This window comes from Sorex fumeus, unplaced genomic scaffold (assembly GCF_029834395.1).
Source record: "Sorex fumeus unplaced genomic scaffold, SorFum_2.1 ptg000169l, whole genome shotgun sequence".
Taxonomy (NCBI): domain Eukaryota; kingdom Metazoa; phylum Chordata; class Mammalia; order Eulipotyphla; family Soricidae; genus Sorex; species Sorex fumeus.
The window spans coordinates 412,618-435,170 of record NW_026606226.1 but is presented as its reverse complement, the minus strand read 5'-3'; the positions used below and the strand labels follow the sequence as shown (position 1 = coordinate 435,170).

The 22,553-nt window shown below is 59.2% G+C and overlaps 1 protein-coding gene across 2 annotated transcripts; it reads right to left on the bottom strand.

The window, feature by feature from the left end:
* Positions 1–6,202: 6,202 nt before the first annotated feature.
* MCAM (melanoma cell adhesion molecule) lies at positions 6,203–14,550 on the bottom strand. 2 transcript variants are annotated; one of them, XM_056107597.1, is made up of 16 exons: positions 14,318–14,550; positions 12,517–12,641; positions 12,234–12,441; positions 12,074–12,144; positions 11,913–12,000; positions 9,396–9,575; positions 9,152–9,273; positions 8,912–9,074; positions 8,713–8,831; positions 8,491–8,632; positions 8,226–8,347; positions 7,994–8,135; positions 7,814–7,885; positions 7,555–7,705; positions 7,243–7,360; positions 6,203–6,921 (listed from the first exon to the last, which is right to left on the bottom strand). In XM_056107597.1, the coding sequence occupies exons 1-16, from the start codon at positions 14,385–14,387 to the stop codon at positions 6,892–6,894; spliced, it is 1,923 nt and encodes a 640-aa protein (XP_055963572.1). In that variant the 5' UTR covers positions 14,388–14,550; the 3' UTR covers positions 6,203–6,891. The 2 variants fall into 2 exon arrangements, with proteins under 2 accessions (XP_055963572.1, XP_055963571.1); XM_056107596.1 differs by lacking the exon at positions 7,243–7,360 and having other exon boundaries at positions 14,318–14,507.
* Positions 14,551–22,553: the final 8,003 nt, after the last annotated feature.

Here is a 22,553-nt window from a genome sequence, read left to right as displayed (position 1 = left end):
ACCCATGCGGGGAGCTCCTGAATGGGGTGAATGGGGGACAGACGGGGGGCACGATGGTATATGAGCACCGTCTGCTAAAAGCCACAGCTACTGTCATGTTACAGCCATTGAGTTTTGTGCTTTGTTTCGATGTGGACAGCCCAGAGAACTGGGAGAAGGCTCCTCATGTCTCTCCACTCCGCACTGGTCTTCCCTCACTCCACTCCCTCCAAGGATCAAGTCCACTTCTGCATCCTCCCATGCAGCTAGCCCATGTCTTCAGGGATTTGACCTCTTCTGAGTAAACGCCCACGAGAGCCAAGTTCCTCCTCTGTCGTCCCCAACCTTGGAGGCAGTGGTGACCAGAGATTCAGCTCCTTGTGTGCAACTTGGGCCCTGCGGATTAACGTGGTCATGAGTTGGAGCCATGTGTCCGCCGACATTCATGGTGATAATTCTCTTGGCATGCTGAGGACACGCAGGGTTCTTGCCAGGGGAGCTTCAGGACAGTTGCCACAGCCTTGTTTTGAGATCTCCAGAAAATTTTGGATTTTGGTTTTGAGCCACATCAATCAGTGCTCAGGGCCTCCTCCTGGCTCTGCACTTAGAGATCACTCCCAGCAGGCTCAGGGACCTTATGGGGTGCCAGGCATGTAACCCGGATTGGTCTCATGTAAAGCAAACACTCTTAACCTTACTCCAGCCCCTCCAGATTTATTTCTTAAATTTTCCTCTGAGGCAGTAATAATCTTTCTTCTTCCACTTGAATGGTGATTTTTTTTTAATCGAATCACCATTGAGATACACAGTTACAAAGTTGTTTATGATTGGGTTTAAGTCTTGTTCGAACACCTGTCCCTTCACCAGTGCACATTTCCCAGAATGGCGATCTTTAATTCTTTGGCTTAGCTCTGACTGCTACTGAAGCCGCCCTTTCCCAAGCCCATTCATGTTCCTTCCTCGCTTGTCATGCACATGAGGTAAAAGTGAGGTCTAGTCACTTCACTCTTTGTGGCACGTTCTGAGAAGCTCTGCAGGCTCCTTAGCCCAGCCTTCTGCCTCGCAGTATGGGTGCCCACACTACCTGCTCTGCCGCCCCCACAGTCTTTCTAGTGAAAACAGGTGAGAGCACGTAGGGCACAGCCCTGCCTGGAGATCCACAGTGGACTGGCCGTACATGCCCTTCCGGTGTCACTGTTAGTGTTATCTGAGTAGTCAGGTCGGGTGAGAGTCAGTCTCTGCCCCTTGCACCCTGTCCCAACCTGCCTCATGTCTGCCCATCTCTGCTTCCTTGTCTTGGATGATTCTCACCATTGGGCCTCAGGACTGGATTCACACTATTAGAATTGTTTTTTGGGGGAATCAGAAGTATTTGGGTGTGGGGGAGGCGCTAGAGCAGTAATACAGGGGGTAGGGCAGCCAACCCAGATTCAATCTCTGGCATCCTATATGGTCCCTTGAGCACCACCAGGCAGAGTAATTCCTAAGTGCAGAGCCAGGAATTAGTCCTGAGCCTCACCAAAAGCCAAAACAAACCAAAAAAAGTTTTTGAGGGCTGGAGCAATAGTACAGCAGGTAAGGTGCTTTCCTTGCACAGGGCTGACCCCTGGCTCAATCTTGGGGACCATCTGGGATGACCACCCCAGGTGGTCCCCAAGCTCTGCTAACAGTGATTTCTGAGCAACACTGGCTGTAGCTCAAACACCCTTCCCCCCACCCTTCAGCCCCCCAATCCACAAAATAAAAGTATTTGGGGATGGGAGATAGATGTTCTTCTTATACTTAAAAGTATTTATTTCCTCTGTAGAGAAGCAAAATGTATGAATGGTCCAGTCAGCAAACATGAAATTTTTTACATTTGCTCACAAAGTAAGGACCAGCTCCTGAGCTCCCCTTAGACACCACAAACAAGCTGCAGACCTCTGTGTGGTGCGCAGCAGTGGGATCACTGCAGGACACACTCCTCCCTCACAGCATGGCCGTCAAAGGGGCACCTTCCCACGACGGTAGAGCTCCCTATTGCCTTGGCCTCTCTGGCTCTGCAGTGAGCCCTGTCTGTGGAGCACTGTGTTGATGGAGGCCAGTCTTTGGGTGCTCCCGTGTGCCAGAGTGTGGGTGCCGTGTCCTGGCCCCCATGCAGTGACATGAGGGGCTGACACTGACTCATGCTGTGGACGTGAGCTCTCAGGTATTCGCATTTGACCCTAAAGTAGCCCTTCCCGGAAGACTGCGCCGTTTTTGTTCACAGCTCTATTCTGTGGGCAAGTGTCTCCTTAGTGAGTTGTGCGGGTTCAAACCACTTCAAAACTCTCTAACCTTTAATTATTCTCTAGTTTTATCATCTGGGATGTTTTATTTCATCAGTGTCTCAGCAATACTCATCGGTTTTATTTTCTGGGGACCCATTTGGTGGATTGAAGGGCGCACTGGCCAAGAACTGAGGCGTTGGGCAGCCCACGGTTCCCCTTCACAGTCTAGTGCCTTCTCCATCTTTTCATCCAGTTGCTTGTCCTAATCCCTCTTGCTGAGAAGCCCCACCCTTTGGGGACCTGTCACCATCTCCCTTATATTTGGGCTTTGGTTCCCGGCAATTCTGTGTCTGAGAAGGGCTGGAAGTGGGGGTGGGGGGGGTGAGGGATGGTGCTTGTCTTTGGGGCCTGATCTTCAACCTGGTTTCTGAGAGCTGCACAGGAACAGTGACCTGGGTCAGTTCTCGGAAAGTCCAGCCGCTCCACCACTTCAGTCGAGAGTCTCCTGACTCAGGGTGTGCCTTCCCGTTGCCACGTGGTATCCCTGACTCTGACAGCCTTCTGGAGACTGTCCCTGGACTATTCCTTGCCTGGCACAGTCTCCCTGGCGAGAGTTAGGGTTAGAATCCTTTGGTTACAAGAAACAAATGCGACCAAGCAAGTGGCAGTCCGTGGGGTGCAGGCAGGTGGTTCCCGGGGTCAGGCGGAGAAGGGGAGCTACGACAGGAAACGGAGCCGCGTGGGCAGGCCTGGTCCAGCAGCAAGCACCACACACAGCTGCAGCCGCTGGGTGCTTGAAGGAGGTGGTGTGGGCAGCGGAACTGCCCCATGAGCGCTGGCCTCTGCCTGCCACACCGGCAGCCCTCTTGGGTGCGGGTGGGGCAGGGCTGATGGTGAGGAGGTTAGGCTTCACTGAATTCCGGTTGCCGGCTCATTTCTCTGTCCCTCACCACCCTCACAGCCCGGCTCTGGATCTCGATGTTCTGCTGTGATGGCTTTGGCCATCGTCCTCTCTCTTGTCAGGGTTCTCGTGTGTTCTCTGGAGAGCACTGCTCTTGCCTCTGCCCCTCCACCCATACCCCTCCCCACACACACAGTGGCCTCCTCTTTCTCTGGGCCCACACCCTGTGTGCCATCTTACTGAGATGTGGGGTGTCTACTGCAGAAGCTCCTTTTTTCTTTTATTTTAAAATTGTTTTACTGTGCATACCATAGTTATATTTTAAATTGGCAGAACTCTCCCCCTACCCACCTGCCTGGCTCCCTTGGACAGCCCTGGCCAGGATGTGGAAACTCCAGAGGAACCCGGGTGCTGGGAGCACCTCCCCCAGCACCGTTTGCCCTCCCTGGCCAGCCGCAGACTCTGCACTCCAGACTCAGATCCTTGCTTTGTCATATTTTTTTTTGAAGATTCTGCATCTAGACGCCTGAAACTTTTGACCTTCCATATCTCATCCTAGCGCCTGTCTTGTTGAAGTATTTCAGCTCCTGGATTCACTGGCTCCACACAGAAGGAACCTACATCCCAAAGCTCTACACTGAGGCTATGAGAAGGGCCTGGGATTGGGGTGTGTGTTGACACTTCTAGTCTAGGCTCTAAAATTGAGAGAGTCCCCGGGCCGGAGAGATGGCTTGAGGGGCCCAGAGCACGGGCTCTGCATGCAGGGGATCTGGCTTCCCTGGCCAGCACACGGCCCCCTGAGGATGGCTGGGAGTGGCCCCCAGACAGACTGAAACCCAGAGTAGGTTGAGTGCCAGAGTGTCTAGATTCCCGAAAGTAGCACAAGGGGTGGGTGGGGACCTGTGAACTGTAAGATGGAAACTCTTGCCCAAGGGCCAGCGGCTGACTAACAGCTTGAGCCTCCGGCAGCGCACATGCACACGCAGCCTCGCATCTGACCCCCCACACCTGAGTGTACCCCGCTGCGTGTCATGTCCCAGGGTCTCGATTCCGGCCACTGTGTGACAGCACCTTCCCCGCGCTTCTCTCCGCTTTTCCTGCCTCCCTGATCCGGAGGAGGCCAGGGCAGAGTGTTGCTCAACCCTTGCTGAGTGCAACCCCACAGGCATTGTGCCACCTCTGCCCAGGCCCTGGGGTGGGGCTGAGCTGTGGGCCCCAGCCTGGCACTCCTAGCAGAGCTCATGTGCCAAGGTGGCATTTCCCCCTCCGACCTACCTCTGATCCTGGGATGGCCGAGGGTCACCCCCAGCTGTCCGAAAATGGGCAGGTAGAGAGAGCGCCTCCTGCGCCCCCACCCAGCAACCTGTCCTGGACCCCCTCGGGCTCAGCTGCTTCCCACCACACTCTCCGGGCGCAGCAACTGCGGGCGCAGTGCCCTGGGCACCGTGCTGCCTCCTGACCCACACCGCCCCGCCTCCAGCATCTTGGCCTTGACCTGCTGTGAAATGGGGCCAGGCTGGGCCGGGTGGCTTTGAGGGGCCTCCACCATCTGCTGCTGGCCCTGGCAACTTGGGATTTTTAACCTTATATATCTTTTCTTTCATTCAAAATAAAACAATTTTTAGCACACTGAAAAAAAAAAAGCCAAACATTTTGTGCCTTTCTAAGGCAGCACTGTATCCCAGGCTGCATTTCAGACTTAATATGGAAATAGCAGAGTCTCTGCTCCTCCACCTTGCGTGTCAGGAGCCCCCGGCATCCAGGGGAGCAGGTGCAAAGGGGCCTGAGAGCAGGTCAGCGCCGCCGCACGCTCACTGCAGCCTGGGTTGCAGTCTGAGCCATCCTGCTGGTTGTTGTGGGGAGGCTGTGTCTCCAGGGGCAGAATGTGTGAGGCTTCCCAGCACCCCTCTCCTGGCTTCCCAGTCCCATTCATGTCCCAAGCGCGTGGAGAAGTGTAGGAAGGACTTGGGGGTGGGGGTCTGTTTTGCCTCATCCCACTCTCGCCTGGTGGACCTCTCGCCCCTCTGCAGACCTGCCTCTGTTCCTTGTTTCTTGACTTAAGCATTAAGTGGCTCGTGCTCTCGGCAGGGTAGCGAGACTCCAACCCTGGCTCAGTGCTCGGCATGGGGTTATGGTGCATCTCGGCAAAAAAAAGTTTCCTTGTGTAAAGAAGTTTTATTTAAATCTTTTCTTTTCTCAGTTCTTTCCTGCCTCTAAGTAGAATTGGGAGCTAGAAACCATTACTTTCAAGTCCTCCTTCTACAGGATTTGGACATTCTTGGCCTGGGTGGGGCTGGAGAGAACATGCTGCTTTCTCCAGAGCGAACAGTCCCGATTTGTATATCAGTGTTAAAAATAATACAAAAGCTTAGATGAGATTTTTGTGGACTATTTTAAAAAAATGTGTCATTAATATAAAAAGAAATTTATATTAGCAGTATTTAATCATCCTCACCTGTAAAGGAGAAAAAAAACAGAAGGTAAATATTCTTACAGAGAAGCAGAGCTTTAAGATCCATTTTCATTTGAAGTCCATTTTGTTTTGCCGATGTATTAATGTTTTAGAGGTCTGTTATACTAATGTTATTTATTAATTTTTTTCATTTCCATACACAGTTAACTAAAGAGCTTTTTCAAGCACCCGTCTGTAAAAAAAATATTTTTAAATAAACTTCTTTTGTTGTAGCCGACTGCGATTCTTGCCGCTTCTTGCTAGGAGTGATGCTATTGGTGCCTGCAGGGCCAGCTGCCCAGCACCCTCTTCTCCAAACCCCTGCTTCACTCTGCACTGAGGTGGGTGCCCCAAACCTCTATCCCAACCCCACCGGGCTTTGCTTCTTCTGCGTGGGTCCAGCTCCTACTGTGGCGGCCCTGGGGTCGTGGCTCTGTGGCAGTGTTTGTGTGGATGGACTCTAAGTTCCATTCCCAGCACCACCACAGAGAAAAATGGACCAGAGGTCAGTCGCCAGAGTGAGCACAGGGTCTGCATGCAGAGGCCCAGGTGCCAACCCCGCCACTTCCAGCTCGGCCAGATGTAACCCCAAAAGAAAATAGACTATGACTATGTAAGATATCTGGGACAGTAAGCTTTATTTTTCATATATATATATAAAAAAGGAAACAATTTACACAACCTAACAGCATCATATATACACACACATACATACAGATAACACTCCCCAAAGCTCAGGTCCGTTTCTCATCCCTCGGTACCATACCACCACTGTGTGCCATGGTCCAGGCCAGGCCAGCTTGTAGACGTTCCGGTTGCTATGACAAGAGCCTTAATCCCAGGACGGAGAGTCCCCTGCCTCCTCCCACCACCTGTCAGTCTTAGATGTGGTCCTGGGTGGTGGACCCGGACTCAGGGGAGGTGGGGCTCGGTGACCCTCTGTCTGGCCTGGAGCCTTGAGCATCCTCTGAGGAGACAACTTCTCAGGGACGACCCCAATTGCTGGCTTTGACCCTGAGAAAGGAGTGTCCCCAGAGGCAGGGCAGCTGCTTCTACCGCAGGGGCTACCCGGCCCAGTCCCCCAGGCTTCCATGAGACAAGTGTGTCACGTGAGCCAGCCCTGGGGACATGTGTTTTGCAGCTTCACGCAGGAACCTGAGACGTGGAGGGCTGGTGCCCGGGAGGGGCCTCGGGCAGGAGCTGAAGCTTCCCTGGGCCAGTGTTGGGCTTGGCAGCCAGCCTGAGTGCGGGGAGCGGGGAGCAGAAATGTTCCAGGCAGCGAAGGGCGCATCGATCCCTGAGTCCTCCGGCTAGTGCTTCAGATCGATGTATTTCTCTCCCTAAAAATCGGGGTGAGAGGGGAAGTTGGTGGCGACAGAAACCAGCGCTGGGAGGTGCTGACTGGAGCAAAAGCTGATGATGAACATGAAAGTGGGGGGCAGGGAGGGGAGACCGGGGCCCGACCCCTCCCCAGGCACCACACAGGAGGGAAAGGGTACGGGGCAGGGCCTTCGCTCAGTCTTGGGAGCCTCCCTCTCTCCAGGGTCTCACCCTGCCCAGCGCCCGCTCTCCCCAATGAACGTTGAGGGACGCAAGGCCCAGCAGCCCCCGTTGTTCCCTGGAGCTGGGTCAGTCCCTGGCCCCCCAAGTTCCCCTCCTACCTGGTCTCCTGGAGCCCTCTTGTCTTGGCTGCCGCCCTGCAGGAGGCCCATCTCTTCGGGGAGCTTATCTGACTTAACTTCAACTACAAATTCACTCTTACGAGGCGGGGGCAGCGTGCTGGGAGGAGGGAGGCAAGAGGTTGGCAACTCAGGGGGAGGGCCGGGCCGCCTAAGGGGCCGCTGGGAAGGCCCTGGGCCGGCTGAAGGGCTCCGAAGGCCACTCAGCAGGAAATGGGCTGGGACGAGGGGACGATGTGGCCAATGGAAGTGGGCAGAGCGGGAGAGCGGGCGGACACGGGGGGCCGTGCTTACATCTCCTGCTTGCCCGAGCGCCCGCACGGCAGCCGGCCCTTCTTGTAGCAGTAATAGAGTGTGGCCCCCAGCACAGCCAGCAACAGCACACACACGGTCACGGCCACGATGACTACACCCTTGCTCTCGGGCGGCGGCGGCAGCTTCTTCTCTGTCCCACAGAGACACTGAGTCACACCCCACACCAGGCCTCGTCTACCATCCCCTGCCCCGACCACAGCGGGAGGGCAGGAGGCTGCGGGTCTCGGGCCCAACTCACCTGGGGACGTGCTGTTGGCTCTGGCATGGGGACCGACAGTGGCCGAGCTGAAGCCCGGGGTTGTGTTGGTGGCTGGTGAGAGGGAGGTTCAGCAATGGGCACGGGGGTTAGGAACAGCCTCAGGCAGGGCCCCTCCACCCCCGGGCGCACCCTGCCAGGCCCCTGCAGCACGGCCCCTACCCAGCTCCAGGAAAATGACTGTGGAGTTCTGGCCCAGGGCATTGGCTGCCACACACTCCACACCCGTCTCCAGCAGCTCCGGGGTCACGAGGACACTCAGGGTGCTCACCACGCTCTGGGGACCTTGGTCAGCTTCACTGACCTACAAGGAAGGAGGAGCAGGTCAGGCAGTGGCGGGGAGCGAGGGGTTGGGGTGCCCAGCCAGGAGGAGTGACTATGAGCAGGCACGCACTGGGCCCTCCACGGTCCAGGAGATATTGGGCCGGGGGTGTCCCCACGCCTCACAGGACAGGTTCAGGGCCGTGTTCTCCTTCACCCGCATTCTCCTCTCCTTCCACGCCATCCACGGGGAGCCTGGGGGAGCAGGGCGGGTGGTGAGCGGCACCCTCACAACCCGCCCCCCACATGGCCCCCCCAGCCAGCAGCAGGGACTTTGTCCTCAAAGAGCCCAAAATCTGCCACTGGCACGAGCCACTGGGTATGACTCGGGGCCTCACCGGAAACAGTCACGTTGACCAAGCGGGTGCCGTTCAGGCCGGGGACGCTGGGCACAGAGGCCACGCAGCGGTAGCCGCCTGAGGCCTCTCGTTTTAGGTGGTGGAGCTGGAGCACAGGCCCTTCCGCCAGCACCTGGCCTGTCTGGGGGGTGGGAGAAGGGACAGGACGTCACCCCCACCCCCCACCCCCGGGGAGCCCGCCGCCCAGCAGTACCCCAGTACCTTCTCTCGAAGCCACCGGAACTCCAGGGCCCGGTTACTCTCGGCCTTGCAGCTCAGGTTGACGCTGCCGCCCTCCTCGCTTACAGGAGCTGGGGGGCCCACGTGGACATCAGACACATCTAGAGACGCATGTGGGGTCAGCAGGGGCATGAGGAAGGGCGGATGCCCCCCCAAGCACCCCCATCGTCCCGCTGCTTACAGTTGACCAGTAGCTCCTGGGGGTCACTCTGCAGTGAGTCAGTGGTCTCTAGGTCCAGGCCCTGGCACTGATAGAGTCCGCTGTGCTCCCTTCGTGCGGACTCCAGCACCAGGACCCCGTTGTCCTCAGTCCACTGCTCCTCCATCTCCGCTGTGCTCAGGTTCTGCATGCGAATCCAGCGTGAACCCACTGAGCCTCCCGCCTGCACCCCGCCTGCCTGCCCCCACTCCTGTCCCTCACCTTCCAGCTGATGCTGAAATGCGGCTGGGGGTTTCCATCAGCCAGACACCGGATCTGCACACGGTCCCCTTCCTTCAGCAGTCCCTCGGGCTCCACTTCCAGCCATACTTTCTCCGCTGGGTCTGCTCGGGCCAGGGGGGCGGCTCTCAGACTGGGAACCGCCTCCCCGCTGGCACCTGGGGTGCAGGCATTGCCTACAGGGCCCCCCCCCCACCACCACCACCAGTGCAGGGCTGGGACTCACAGAAGATGGGCACCGTGACCTCCTTAGACTCTTTCATGCGGTACCCATTGGGCATGCGGTAGCTGAGCTCGCAGTAGAAGCGTGCGTCACGGTCATCCTTCCCCAGCCGGGCCTTCAGGACGCTGCGCAGTGTGTACAGACCGCTGGACTCGGCCACCTGGAAGGACTGCACGTGCACCCCTGCAGCGGGGAGGGACACCCGCTCAGTCCTGCAAGGGACACCCTGCGGCCCACGGGTTCTCTGTCTGGGCGCCGGGGACGGAAGTCAGGACCTCAGGCACGCAAGGACCCCCCGCAGAGATCCAGCCCCACAGAAGTTTGCTTTGACAGTGAGAGTTGGGAATCAGCACTCAAGAGCTAAGAGCTGAAAGGAGGTACAGGGACAGACAGGATAACCTTCAGCAACCGTACTGCCAGCAGTAATGTCCAAAAGGGTGGGTGGAGGAGGGGGGAGGAGAGAGAGAGAGAAAGAGAGAGAGAATGGCGCCTGCCATAAAGGTAGGCTGGGGCGGGGTGGCAGGAAGGAAACTGGGGACATTGGTGGTGGAAAATGTGCACTGGTGAAGGGACAGGTGTTGGAACATTGTATGACTGAAACCCAATCATGAACAACTTTGTAACTGTCTCACAGTGATTCAATAAAAAAAAAAAAAATTACTTTTAAAAAACAGCACAGGGCTGGAGCAATAGCACAGCAGGGAGGGTGTTTGCCTTACACATGGCCGACCCGGGTTCGATTCCCAGCATCCCTGAGCACCGCCAGGAGTAATTCCTGAGTGCAGAGCCAGGAGTAACCCCTGTGCATTGCCGGGTGTGACCCCTGTGCATCACTGGGTGTGACTCAAAAAGAAAAAAAAAAGAGTAGCACATATACCTCACATGTGGGAGGCTCTGGCTTCAGTCCCTTGCCCCGCAAAAAAATCATCATCATCAAAAAAATTTTACAGAGTAATTTTGATTTGGGGTCGCACCTAGCAGTGCTCAGGGAAGCCTATGGTTGTGGTGCCAGGGATTGAACCTGACATGCTGAAGTGCGGCTCAGGACACCTCCTGACACGCTCTAATATAGTGGAAAGGGCTTGCCTTGAATGCGGTAAAAGGCAACCCCTTTTACCCCTGGACTGTCTCTCTGAATCTCCCGTACACCAAAATTTGAAACCGATACGTATTTCTTAATAAACTTACCTACGTGGGTAAGTACGGGTTTCCCCCCCGAAATCCAAAAGCACAACATTCCAGTTGGCATGAATTGGTGTGTTATATTTTGAGGGTCTGGGAACACTCAAAGTTTTTCCACATAAAAGAAGGGTGACAATGTTCCCAGACCCATAAAATAATTTACCAAATCATAAGAAATAGGACGCTTAACCTTCAGTCAGTGGGGGGTTCCTGTAATAGAAACAGGCTTGAAGTCCCTCCACACACTCATTAGAGCATGTCAGGAGGTGTCCTGAGCAGGAAGCCTCTGTCTAGACCATTTTTTTCCAGGGGTGGGGGAGGGGTGTGTTGGGCCACACCCAGCTGTGCTCAGGGCTTCCTCCTCCTGGCTCTGTGCTTAAGGATCTTGGAGATGCTCCGGGGACCAGATGCAGTGCTGGGGATCTGAACCCGGGTCCTCCGCATTCAAGGCAAGCCCTTTCCACTATATTATCTCTCTGGTCTTTCTCCTAGTTTCTCTGTGCAGTTAAATTCTCAGGAAAATATGTTCAAGCAGAATCTTGTGCACGTGTGTGTGTGTGTGTGTGTGTGTGTGTGTGTGTGCCCTTTTTGGGTCACACCCATCGATGCTCAGGGGTTACTCCTAGTTCTGCACTCAGGAATTACCCCTGGCAGTGCTCGGGGGACCATATGGGATGCTGGGAACTGAACCCAGGTCCAGGTCAGCCGTGTGCAAGGCAAACGCCTACTCGCTGTGCTATCGCTCCAGCCCCTTGTGCACTTTTTTAAAAAGTCAAATAGGTTGGGCGGGAGCAAACAGTACAGCGGGTAAGGCCTTGCATGTGGCTGACTCAGATTCGATCCCCGGCACCACATTTGGTCCCCCATATGAGTTCAGAGGCAGGAGTAAGCCCCCGCCATGCGTGCAGCACCAAGTGTGGCTCCAAAACAAAACTAAATTAAGCACCCCCCCCCAAAAAAAAGGGCAAATAGGGACCTGGGAGATAGTATAAGGATTAAGACACTTGCCTTTCATGCAGCTGACTCGGGTTAGATCCCCAGCTCCCCAAACGGTACCCAAGCCCCGCCAGAGTAATCCATAAGTGCAGAGCCAGGAGTAAGACCTGAGCACTGACAGGTGTGCCCCCCACCCCAAAATAAAAAGTCAAACAGGGGCCAGGGAGAGACTCAAAGGGCTCACAGTTCCATGCAGACTCCCGGATCCCGTCCCAAGCACTGCATTGGTCACCGCAAACCCCACTGGGTGTGGCCCAAAACCTTTTCCCTCCCCACAGTGAAGTCCAGTGAAACCCTCTGCCGGCAGGTTGTGGAGCTGCCAGAGGGTCAGCAGTCACTCACGGTTCTTCTCCTCCTTCATGGGATGGCCGTTCTTGTACCAGACGACTTGGGGCACGGGGTACCCATTCCTGCCCACACAGGTGGCCACCTGGGGAGGGAGAGCAGGGCTGAGTCCCTGTGATTCCGCCTGCCCCCGCTTCCTTCCTGGCACCCCCCCTCACCTCCTCAGGCTCCTCACTGTTGACGGAAATGCCCACGTCATTGGCCTGGATGCTGGGTTCCTCAGGGGCCTCTGCAGGGGAGAGAGGAGGAGGTGGCCCGGCCGCCCGAGGAGGTGGCCCGGTCCCTCTAAGGCTACCTGCTGCCCGCCGGGGCACTCACTGTACACCCGCAGCTGGATGCGGTGCTCCTGGGTGCGCGGTCGCTTGCCCTGACACAGAAACACCCGCTCGTCGTGAGGCGTGATGTGGCTCAGGACCAGCGTAGCACCCCTGCCCTGCAGGCTGAGTCGGTGCTGGTACTCGCCGGGCTCGCTCTGGCCTTGGCCCTGGCGCACCCGGAAGATGGGCGTCTGCTTCTCCTTGTGGACCTAAGGGGGACAGGAGGTGAGGGACGGCGGAGCAGGGCCCCCTGCCTGCCTGCCCACCGCCACCCAGGCACTCACGGAGAACCAGTCCGCATGGCTGGCATTGCCGGGGGCATGCGAGGGGCCACACAGCAGCAGGGCCGTGCCGCCCACCTCCGCCTCCACCAGCTCCGGCTCAGGCACCGCCACCTCTCCGGGCACACCTGGGGGCAGGAGAGGGACCCCCCACATCATGGTCAGCTCGGACACCGGCACCCCCAACCGCTGCAGCGGCTGTCCCAGACTGTAGAGGGTCACCCCTGCCTGCTCCTGGCTCCCCCCCCTCCACCCATTCCGGGGACCTGGAAGGGAGGGCTTGACGGGGGCCACGGGCTCTGGGCCCAGAGGAAGCCCCTATCCGCCCGGCGCCCTGGTCGCCTCTGAGCTCAGCGCGTGGGAATGCGAGGCATGTGCCAGCCGGGGCACACAGGCCCCTTTGTGACCCACACCCAGGGGAAGGTTTCACTACTCAAACCTCTGTCCCCCACATAACACCCCCAGACCCCTGAGACCCAGTGGGCCAATCCAGAGCCAGCAACTCCTCCTTCCCCTCCCTAAACAGGCCCACACATCCCCATACTCAGAAGACATCCCCCCACTTCTGGGGACTTGTGAGCCCTGAGAGGTCAGGGCAAGGGCCAGGCGGTGGGCAGCAGTGACGTCAGCAGTGTCAGTGGCTGCCCGGCCTGAGGGCTGATGTCATCGGGCACCATCTGGCTGGACTCTGGGGTGCCCAGGGTGCCTCCAGGCCGCCGCCAGAGCAGGCGGGGCGTGGGCAGGGCAGATGGAGGGATCTGGGACCCTGCTCCCAGCTGCAGACCCCTGACTTAGTTTCCCCAACAACGCCAGGAGAACGGGGAAGGAGAGGCTGGGCCGGCAGCTGCCTGTGCCCTGCAGCCCTTTACCCCGAAATAAAGTCAGCTGGGCAGGCAGCCGCCGGGGGGACCCCAGGGACGCGGCGGGCCGGGCAGGAGGCCAGGAGCTGGTACTGCCTCGCCCTCCCCTTCCGCAGCCCGACAGCGGACAGCGGCTGCGACGGGGCAGCGGGCCAAGAGCAACACGGGCTCCGCTGCGGGCCATACAAGGGCAGCCGCCTGGCTCAGAGAGGCCGCCGCGGAAGGAAAGGCTGGAGGTGCGGGGGGCTCTCCCCCCTCTAGGGACCCCCCTTGCCGGAAGGTGTCCTAAGTCGCGGCGCTGCTTCCGCTGGGACTCCTCGATTCCTCCTCTCGGCCACCTGTGGTCCCATCCCCGGGCGGCGTGGAGGGGGGGCTCGCGGCGACCCACACAGTCCCCCAACCCGTGCCAACACCCAGCCGTGCCAGCGCCGCACGCTCACCTCCAGCCTGGCTCTAAGCCTGCGGAAAGGGAGGGCGGGGGGGGCGCTGGTGGGGAAAAGGGGGGCCCTGCCGCGAGGAAAACTGCCTTTTCCAGCAACAGGCGGGCGCGGAACCCGGGGCGTGGTGATGCGCCCCAGCCGCGCGCCCCGTCCCCGCGGTACCTGGAGAGCGACGCTCCCCGGCGACCCAGACGCTCGGCCCCACCCCTTCCCGCTCGGGGTCTCGGGGACGCGGGACTGCGAAGTGGCGGCGGAGAGTTGCCGGCACGCTCCGAGCAAGCGGGGGAGCGGGACGCGGGACGGGGGCGCGGGACCGGGACGGGGGCGCGGGACTGGGGCGCGGGACCGGGACGGGGGCGCGGGATGAGGGATGCGGGGCGCGGGATGCTGGGCGCGGGATGCCGGACGGGGCCGCGGGATGCGGGATGCGGGGCGCGGAGCGCGGGATGCAGGGCGGGGGCGCGGGGCGACAGGGGCGGGCGCGGCCCCGGCGCATCCACTCACCCGCGGCGCGGCGGCAGCGGCAGCAGCACAGGGCGAGCAGCAGCGCGCAGGCCAGCCCCGGGCGCCCCATGTTCCCCGTGCGAGCGCCCGAGCCGAGTGAGGGAGCCTCGCGCGGCCGGGGGCTGACGTCAGGGGGGCGGGGGAGGGGGCCCGGGCGCCCCGCCCCGCCCCGCACAGCCCCCCGCCCCCGCCCCGCAGCCCTGGGGCGGACCCGGCGCCGCAGAGCCCCAAGCTGCGCCCTGCGCGCCGCGCCCCGGGGGGCCCGCGTCCCCCACCCGCACCCCAAGCCCGGGCGCGGGGCGTGACAGGTGTCTCGGGGCTGGCCCCAAGACCAGAGCCGGGCCGGGTCAGAAAGGGCCGCGCTCACCCCACCCCACCGCGGGCTCGGCGGTTCAGCCTCTGGGGTCCAGGGGAGCGGGGCGCCACTCCCTGCCTGCTCTACCCTCCCCCTAGCGCCCCGGGACCCGTGCCCTCCCCCGCCTCCCGGGAACGGGGCCCGGCGCGGGCGCTGCCCAGCACGATCGCTCTACTGCGGCGGCCGCCGGCCTGGCCCGGCTCCAGCCTCGCGGCCCTGGCAAGCACCCGGGGCCGCCTCGCCGGGCAGAGGAGGGGGGGCCCCGCGCCTGCCCGGCTGTGGGTCCGCGGTCCGCCCCCATGTGCGAGTGGGGCGCCCCTACCCCAGCCACGGGGGTGCGCACGCGCTGCAATCGCGGGGCGCTTTCTAGTTGTTCGCTTGGATTTCCAGGGGGACGCTGAGTAATTTCTTTAGTTTGGGGGCCACACCCCGCGGTGCTCGGGGGTTACTCCTGACTCTGTGCTTAGAAGCCAGTCCTGGGGGGTGTTCAGGGGACCCTCTGGGATATCGCGGATGGTCGGGCGAACCCCCTCCTCACTGTACTATTGCTCCAGCCCCGCGCTTAGTAATTTTTTTTTTTCCGTTTTGAAAAGCTGCCTGGCCGAGGGTTGCCCAGAGAAGTTTGGACCCCTGGGAATCCAGGCCTGGAGAATCCTGCATGCGGCCGCTTAGCTCTGAAACTTCAAGCTGGAATTCAGTTTCTACACCAGAAGGAAGACAAGATGGGGGAGAGTTCAAGGGTGCCTTAAAACCTGTTGCTCTTCCTGAGTGTTGGGGGCCACTCACCCCCAGAATCTCCTTTGCTCCCCACCCCCCTGAAGGGGCTCAGAAGACCCAGGGGTGGGGGTTGGTATAGAGTGAGATACTTCTGCCTAGAGGCTCTGCCCTAGTTAGGCTGTGCTTCCCAGAAGATGGGGCACCCCACCCCCACAAGTCTCCTCCTTCTGGGAATTGGGGCCTCCAGCACTTGAACTGAGACTGGGGGGGGGGGTTGGTGGGGGCTTTGCCTCACAGAGACCCCACTCGGGGAAAAGGGCACAGAGCGACCCGCCCGTGGGGGAGGGGCAGGGCGTGGCCGCAGGGTGCCAGAGGCAGGTGACTTAGTGGATCTGGGACGCGAGTGACATGACGCAGAGACACAGACCACAGCTGCCCTGCAGGCCAGACCGGCTGCCCCCTCCTCCCTGTGCGTCATTTTGCCAGAGACTCTGCCCCACAGGCCAGGAGGGCTGGCAGGGAAGGCGGCAGAGTGACAGGCCGGCCTGTCCTGGAGCAGCGGGCTTCAGCTGCAGGCTGCTGTCTGCCCCTAGCATGGCCTCCCGTGGCTGCTCCCCTGCACTTAACACCATTAACTAATCATTCCATCGCAGCCTGCAGCCACCGCCAGCAACCACCAAGGACAGGCAGTTCTCGACTCTTCCGCCCGGACTGTGGAGCCAGGGGGTGGGGGTGGGAGTGCGGCCTCTGCAGTGAAGGGGACAGAGGAGCAGCACTGGGTGACCGCTACACCCCACACCCACGATGATCCTTTCAGAAAAACCCCACTCCTGCTCTCTGGGCGCCTCCCGGAAATGGACCCTGGAGGGCCGGGGCAGGCGTACTGGGGGGACCTCCTGGAAGGAAGCACTTTGGGATTCTCAGTTGAGGGACCAGTCCCTGGAGAGCTCCCAGTAGGAGCTGGAAACCAGAGGGCCAGGCAGAGAGGACCACAGGGCGCTGGGGGGCAAGTGGACTGGACAGCGGCCCAGGTTCAGCTGCAGCAGAGGGGAAGGGGGTCTCTGCAGGAGCACCTGAGAGAGGAAGCCTCAGTTTCCCCCTTGCCAGTGAGAGAGAAAGGCACGGCTTCTCTCCAGATGTTCCATCTCTCCACCCCAACAACCTGACACAGGTTCCATCCACCCCCAGGGTTCTGTCTCAGCATTCCGGGGGATTCCCAGGAACATAAAATTCTGCCCTGGACTCGAGGCTGAATTAGGGAAACTGGAACTAAGAGAATAGGCAGTCCTGGACCTAGGCTGATGGGGAAACTGAGCTAATTGGCAATTAGGCCTGCAAGATTTGTTTGCCCTTGCCAGTGAGGAAGAAGTCATGGCTTTCCCTTGCATCCTTCCCTCCACTGGCCTGACACATTTCACTCCCAAAGTCCTGCCCCAGCGGTCATATTTTCAGGACCATAAGACTCTGACCTGGAGCCTAGACCAACCAGGAGACTAAGATAAGGGGCAAAAATGCCCAGAGAGATTTAGACCAGCTGAACATCCTTGTCATTTTCTGGCACCTTTTGTAAACACTTGCCAACCGATAAAGGATGCCAGGAGGCCTTAAAACAGGCTGCACAAAACTCCCTTACTTTAACTCATTCCTATACTAAGCTCTTCCCAGCTTGGGGAGCTCCTTTTCTTTTCTCTTCTCTTCTTTTCCTTTCTTTTCTTTTCTTTTTTGGGTCACACCCGGCAATGCTCAGGGGTTCCTCCTGGCTCTGCACTCAGGAATTACCCCTGGCCATGCTCAGGGGACCATGTGGGATGCTGGGAATCGAACTCAGGTCCACTGCGTGCAAGGCAAACAAACGCCCAGCCCAGCTCCTTTTCTTTGCTGCTTTCCAATAAACTTTTCTAGCAACTCTTGAGTGTGAGCATCTTTATTATTGAAATTTGCATTCTTGAAAATATTGAAGAACCTGGGAAGAGCAAGAGTATACAGAGGCCCGAGGCCTGTCTCTGCCTCACCTGCACCATGGCAGAGTTGGAGGGGGCTGGCCACGCCCCTCGCAGATGGAGGCCACCTGGGCGGGACCACTAAGGTCGCAGCTTTGCTGCAGCCCTGGCCCACAGGCTGCTCAGACGCATACCGGACTGGGCGCCCGCCCTCCCGGGTCACCTGGCACGGATTTTAGCACAGATGGAGAGACTGAGGCAGCCCCCTGGTCGCCATCTCAGGACAGGTGGGTCAGGCCTACAAGGTAAGAGGTGGGACATCCTGTGGTTATAAAAACAAAAACAAAACCCAGACTGGGGGTACAGGGGTGTGGTTCAAGGGGCCTAGCTCGGTCCTTGGTACCAAACGGTTTACCGAGCACTGTCGCGAGCAGCCCCAGAGCACTGCACTGGGAGAGGCCCTCAAACGAAGTTGCATCGGAGACTTGCAGAGGGAACCGGGAAGTTGCTGGAGCCCCACAGCTGCCCACCCACCCCTCTGGCCTTGACCAGGATGATGTGGGCTGCGCGGAAGGAAGCTGATGAAGACTTGTTTGCAGCTGCAGGAGCTGGGGGGGCCGGGGGGCGCCGGTGATTAGATTAAGGAAGCCGGGAAAGCCCCGTCTGGCCCGCAAGGGGACACCAGGCCGGGGCTGGGGGGCGGCGGGACAGGAGCGCGTTTCCAGGATGAGGGTCGGGAGGGCGGAGTCTGCGGGGACGGAGAGGAAAACAGGGGCGAGGGAGCCGGGCTGTCGTGGCTCAGGAAACCGGATAAGGGGGTGGGCTGGGTGGGAGACGCGGGGCCGGCTGGGGGTCGGGGGGTGGGGGACGCAGCCCCGGTGCTGCTGGACGTCGACTCATCGGGTCCCGCACCTAAGCAGGTCCCGGAGGGAAGGGGTGCGGCTGGAGGGCGGGCGCCCCGGAAGCCCGGGAGAGGCGGCGACCTGGGGTGGGGAGGGGGAGGGGGAGGGGGGGCTATTTTTAAACTCGGAGAAACCGCCATTGAGTTGGTGTCCAGCCCCTGCCCGAGCCGCGGCAAAGGGCCCCATTGTGCGCCCGGGCGGGGCCGGACAATGGGCGGCTTATGCGGGCGCCCCCGGGGGGAGCCGCCTCCGTCACCGCCGGCCCCGGGGACGCCGGGGTCGCTCGCGCCGGCCGGGGGCTGGGGAGGCGCTGGGGTCTCGGGGCGGGGGGGCTGCGCTGGGATTCCCACGGACCGCCGTTCCCAGGCCCCCGGCATTCCAGCGCGTCCCCGGGGAGCTGTGGCCTCTGGTCCCCGCGCGGGGTTAGAGGATGTGGGTGTGCAGAGCCCGGCCGGCGCGAGGGACCCTGCAGCCCGGAGGAAGGGGGGGCTGGGGGCCGGGACCTCCCCCTCGCCCCCAGCGCAGTGCCCAGGACTCAGCCCCCAGCCCGGGAGCACCTCCACTCGGCCCCCACCCCGCGCGCGCGCCCCGGCCGGGCCCCGGGGGGCGGGCCGAGCACCAGCCCAAACATTTCCATAAATGCTCAGGCCGCGGGCGCGGGGCGGACCCCAGGGCTCTCCGGAAGCCCCGCTCTGGTCCCCAAGCCTTTCCCAGCCCAACCCCAGCCTCCCCCCGCCGGAAAGTGGGAGGGGGAGCAGAGCTGGGTGCTGGGGGGCGGGATGGGCGGAGGCCAGAGGCTGCTTGCCCGGGTTAGGGCGAGGGGTCATCGGACCCTCTGGTCAGTCTTTGGGCACGGCACGAGCACTGGCTGGGCTCCTGGCCCTCCCCTCGCTGTGAAACCCCCTCCTGTCTCCGTGTGCTCTTCCCCCACCATCCTGTCACTCCCTTGTCTGTCCTCTCGGGCCTCCCGCCTGCTCACTTCCTCCCCCCACATTTGGAGGATGGAGCCTGTGGTGGGGCTGGAGCAGGATGCTGGGATCTTATACCTCACCCCCTCAAGGAAGTTCACATCCGCTCCCCAAAATACCACCACCCCCGGGAGAAAGCGCCTCAGAGCCTTTAGACTGGACCCTGCCTTGCCCCCAGGAAGGGAAGGCTGCTCTTTGGGGGGGGCGATGGTGGGCATTCAGGGATGCTCAGGGGCTCCTTCCTGGGCCCTCTCCTCCTGAAGCCCACCTGCCAATTTGGCTTTCAGCACCCCACAGCTCATCTGAAGGAGCCCCAGACTGGGTGCCCCAGACTCTGACCCTACCCCTGCGGGAGAGAAAAGCCCCAGGCCAGGTGGGACCAGGGGAGGCTGGGCCAGCCCTCCAGGCTCCTTCTGATGTCGGTGGGCCCCAGGGTGACTTATGTGAAGCGGAGAGGAGAAAGACGGTCACTTTCTCCCCAACTGCCTCTGCCACCCGGGACCCAGAGTTACTGGGTTCTTGTCTCACCTCACAAAAAGGAATTTCAGGAGGAGACAAGCAGTGAAGTAAATAGATTTTATTTGGAGGATTTTGAGGTGCGGAGGGGGAGGGAGGGAGAGAGAGAGAGAGAGAGAGAGAGAGAGAGAGAGAGAGAGAGAGAGAGAGAGAGAGAGAAAAGTTAGACATGAAAGCATGAAAGTACACATCTCAAGAGGGGAGATGCGGGCGACACATGTGCTCGGGCACCACATGTGCTCAGCAGCCATGTGGGCATAAGCACACATGGGCTCAGGCAGCATATGTGCGCCCTTTCTTTGTTCAAGGTGACCTTTATAGGGTTTCTCCAACCTGTCCCCACGTGGGCTTCTTCCCAGGTAAAAGTCCGTTGCTAAGGAGGTTACCAGGGAGGATGGGAGTGGTGATGGTCTTCTTTGAAATTCCTTTCCTGGCCTTCTGTTCCTGCAGGAGCTTCTTTGGGTCTGTTGCTGGAGCCAGGTGAGGGTCTTATTAAGCCTTAGTTCCTGTTTTCCTATTTTCTGCAGGGCTGGCTTTTGTCATTGCTTGGGAGGGGGCCTTCCCTGTCTACCTGCCTACATCACTTCCACCTCACCCCTGTCATGTGCTCCCTGCTGCAGGGCACTTAGCTCTTACTGGAGCTGCCTGTCTACTTGTCTACTTCTTGCCTGGGTCTCGCCACTTCCTGGCAGGGTCTACCCGAGAGCTGTCCAGAGCAGGCAGGTCCATACTCAGAATGGTACAGAAGCTTCTGGAGCTGCTTCTGTGCACCTTTTCCTGGCACTGACCTCACCCCCAGAGATGATCCGCTTCCCCAGCTTCTCTGCTGGTCCTTACAGCAAAACCCTAGCAAGGGGGAAAAGCTAAAGCTAGTCCCAGAGCTAAGCGCCACAGAAACACCCCCTCCCCACCCCCCCATGGGTGGCCCTTTGGGTGTCCACGCACAGCTGCGGCCTGTGACCCACCCAGGTGACAGCCCCTCGTAGGGGTGTGAGCAGCCCTGGTGTTCTGCCGCTCTCTCTTTGGCATGCCCACCCCACCCCAGGAAGTCACTCGTGACTTTTCCCAAATCCAGCACCTGTCATGTTTAGATCAGAATTAGTCAACCTGCACAGGTGAGGGAGTGACTGGCTGAGTCCCGTGGTGTATGTAGACAAGGCTGTGGCCCCAGGCCAGCCCAGTCTTTCTGGAAGTACAGAGAAAGGTCCACCAGGGGACCGGGAGTGGAGGGGTGGGGATTCCAGGCTGGCAGAGCATGGGCACAGAGACCAGCACAGAGAGGTGCCCCGTCCTGGGACGCTGCTGAATTTCTGTCAGGAGTTTTAAGGAGCGAAACGCTCCAGTCGGAAGGGAAGGTGGCTTGAGGGGAGGGTTGTGCTGGTGAGAGCCACAAATGAACAGAGAGAGGGAGAGAGGGAGGGAGAGAGAGAGAGAGAGAGAGAGAGAGAGAGAGAGAGAGAGAGAGAGAGAGAGAGAGCGCTCAGGGTAAGAGAATAATATAGCGAGTTTATTAGAGGCTCAGCACTGAGGACCCCAAGTCAACCAATTGGAGTCGCGATTGCTAAGAGTGTCTTTCTTTTATTCTCTAAGAATGAGCTATAAGCCACAAAAGGAAAAAAAATAAAAAGCATCATTCCCAACCTTCAGGTGTCCCAAAAATGTCTGTGTCATTATCCCTTGCCCATTTGGTGTGGCCTTCACGTGCTGCCTTTTGTGCTGGCCCATAAGTCTGACGGGCCCTATCCCAGCTGATTAGGGTCATGCAAAAGAAAAACTCCTCTTCTTCCCTTCTCTGGTTAACCTTGTGCTCAGTTTCAGGTTCCCAGTCCCCATTACATTTTCTTAGTTCTCCTTACAATTTCATAATTCTCATTACATGCAGTTACTTATTTGCAATTCCTTATTTGTTACTACAGGGAGGCTGGGGGGACCTGGCCAGCCTCTGTATTTGCACAGGGATTCCATCACTTTCCTTTCCAGACGCCCAGGCTTATGCAAACAGTTGGTACTCAATGGTGTCACATGCCTGCAGAGTCCAGGATGCAGAGCGGGAGGGCCAGGCCTTGGGATAAGCCACTGGATCTGACGATATGGTGGGCTTGGGAAATTTCGGCCTGGAGAGTTCTTTTGGGGAGGGGGTTGGTGGTGCTGAGGGGGCTGCCATATAAAAAGGTCCCGGAGATGGAATCCCAGTTTTAGCCCTATTCTGTATCTCTGGCTGGGGATTCCTCCAGCTCGTCTCTGCTCGAGAGCACCCCCTGGTGGCCTGTATTTACTTCCTCCCTTCCTCCTCTGTGGTCCGCTCAGACCGGACTTCTTGATTCATCCTAAGTGATGACAGCACTGCGGGGAAGCAGAGGTGACCCGTGGATGTGAAGGTTCCGGGCGAAGGAGAGGACACTGCAGTACCTCCCGTCTCTGACCCCTAACTGCACAGCACCATGCTGTGTGGTCTGAGCCAGGGACCGGAGACAGGATGGTCACAAGAACAAGGTGCCAGATAGATGAAGGATTCTGAGAGCATTAGCCAAGTCCTGGGGTGCATATGTGCACATGAGCACTTACTTCACCGCACCTGGAATAGTCACAAAAGGCTTCCTGGAAGAACGGGCATCTAGCATCTCAAACATAGATGCAGCATATGTCGTTGAAGGTGTCAGAACCCCGATTGGGGTCAGTGTCCTGCCTGGGGCCAGCCAGGCAGCAGGAGGGTAGAGTCACCACAGCTATGGGTGTGGAGCATAGATGGGGTGACCAGAGCAGAAGACCCAGAGACTTGAGTGCAAAGATCCCATTTTCTCGGGTTCCTTTTTCCTCCTCTCCCTCAGGTGACTGGTT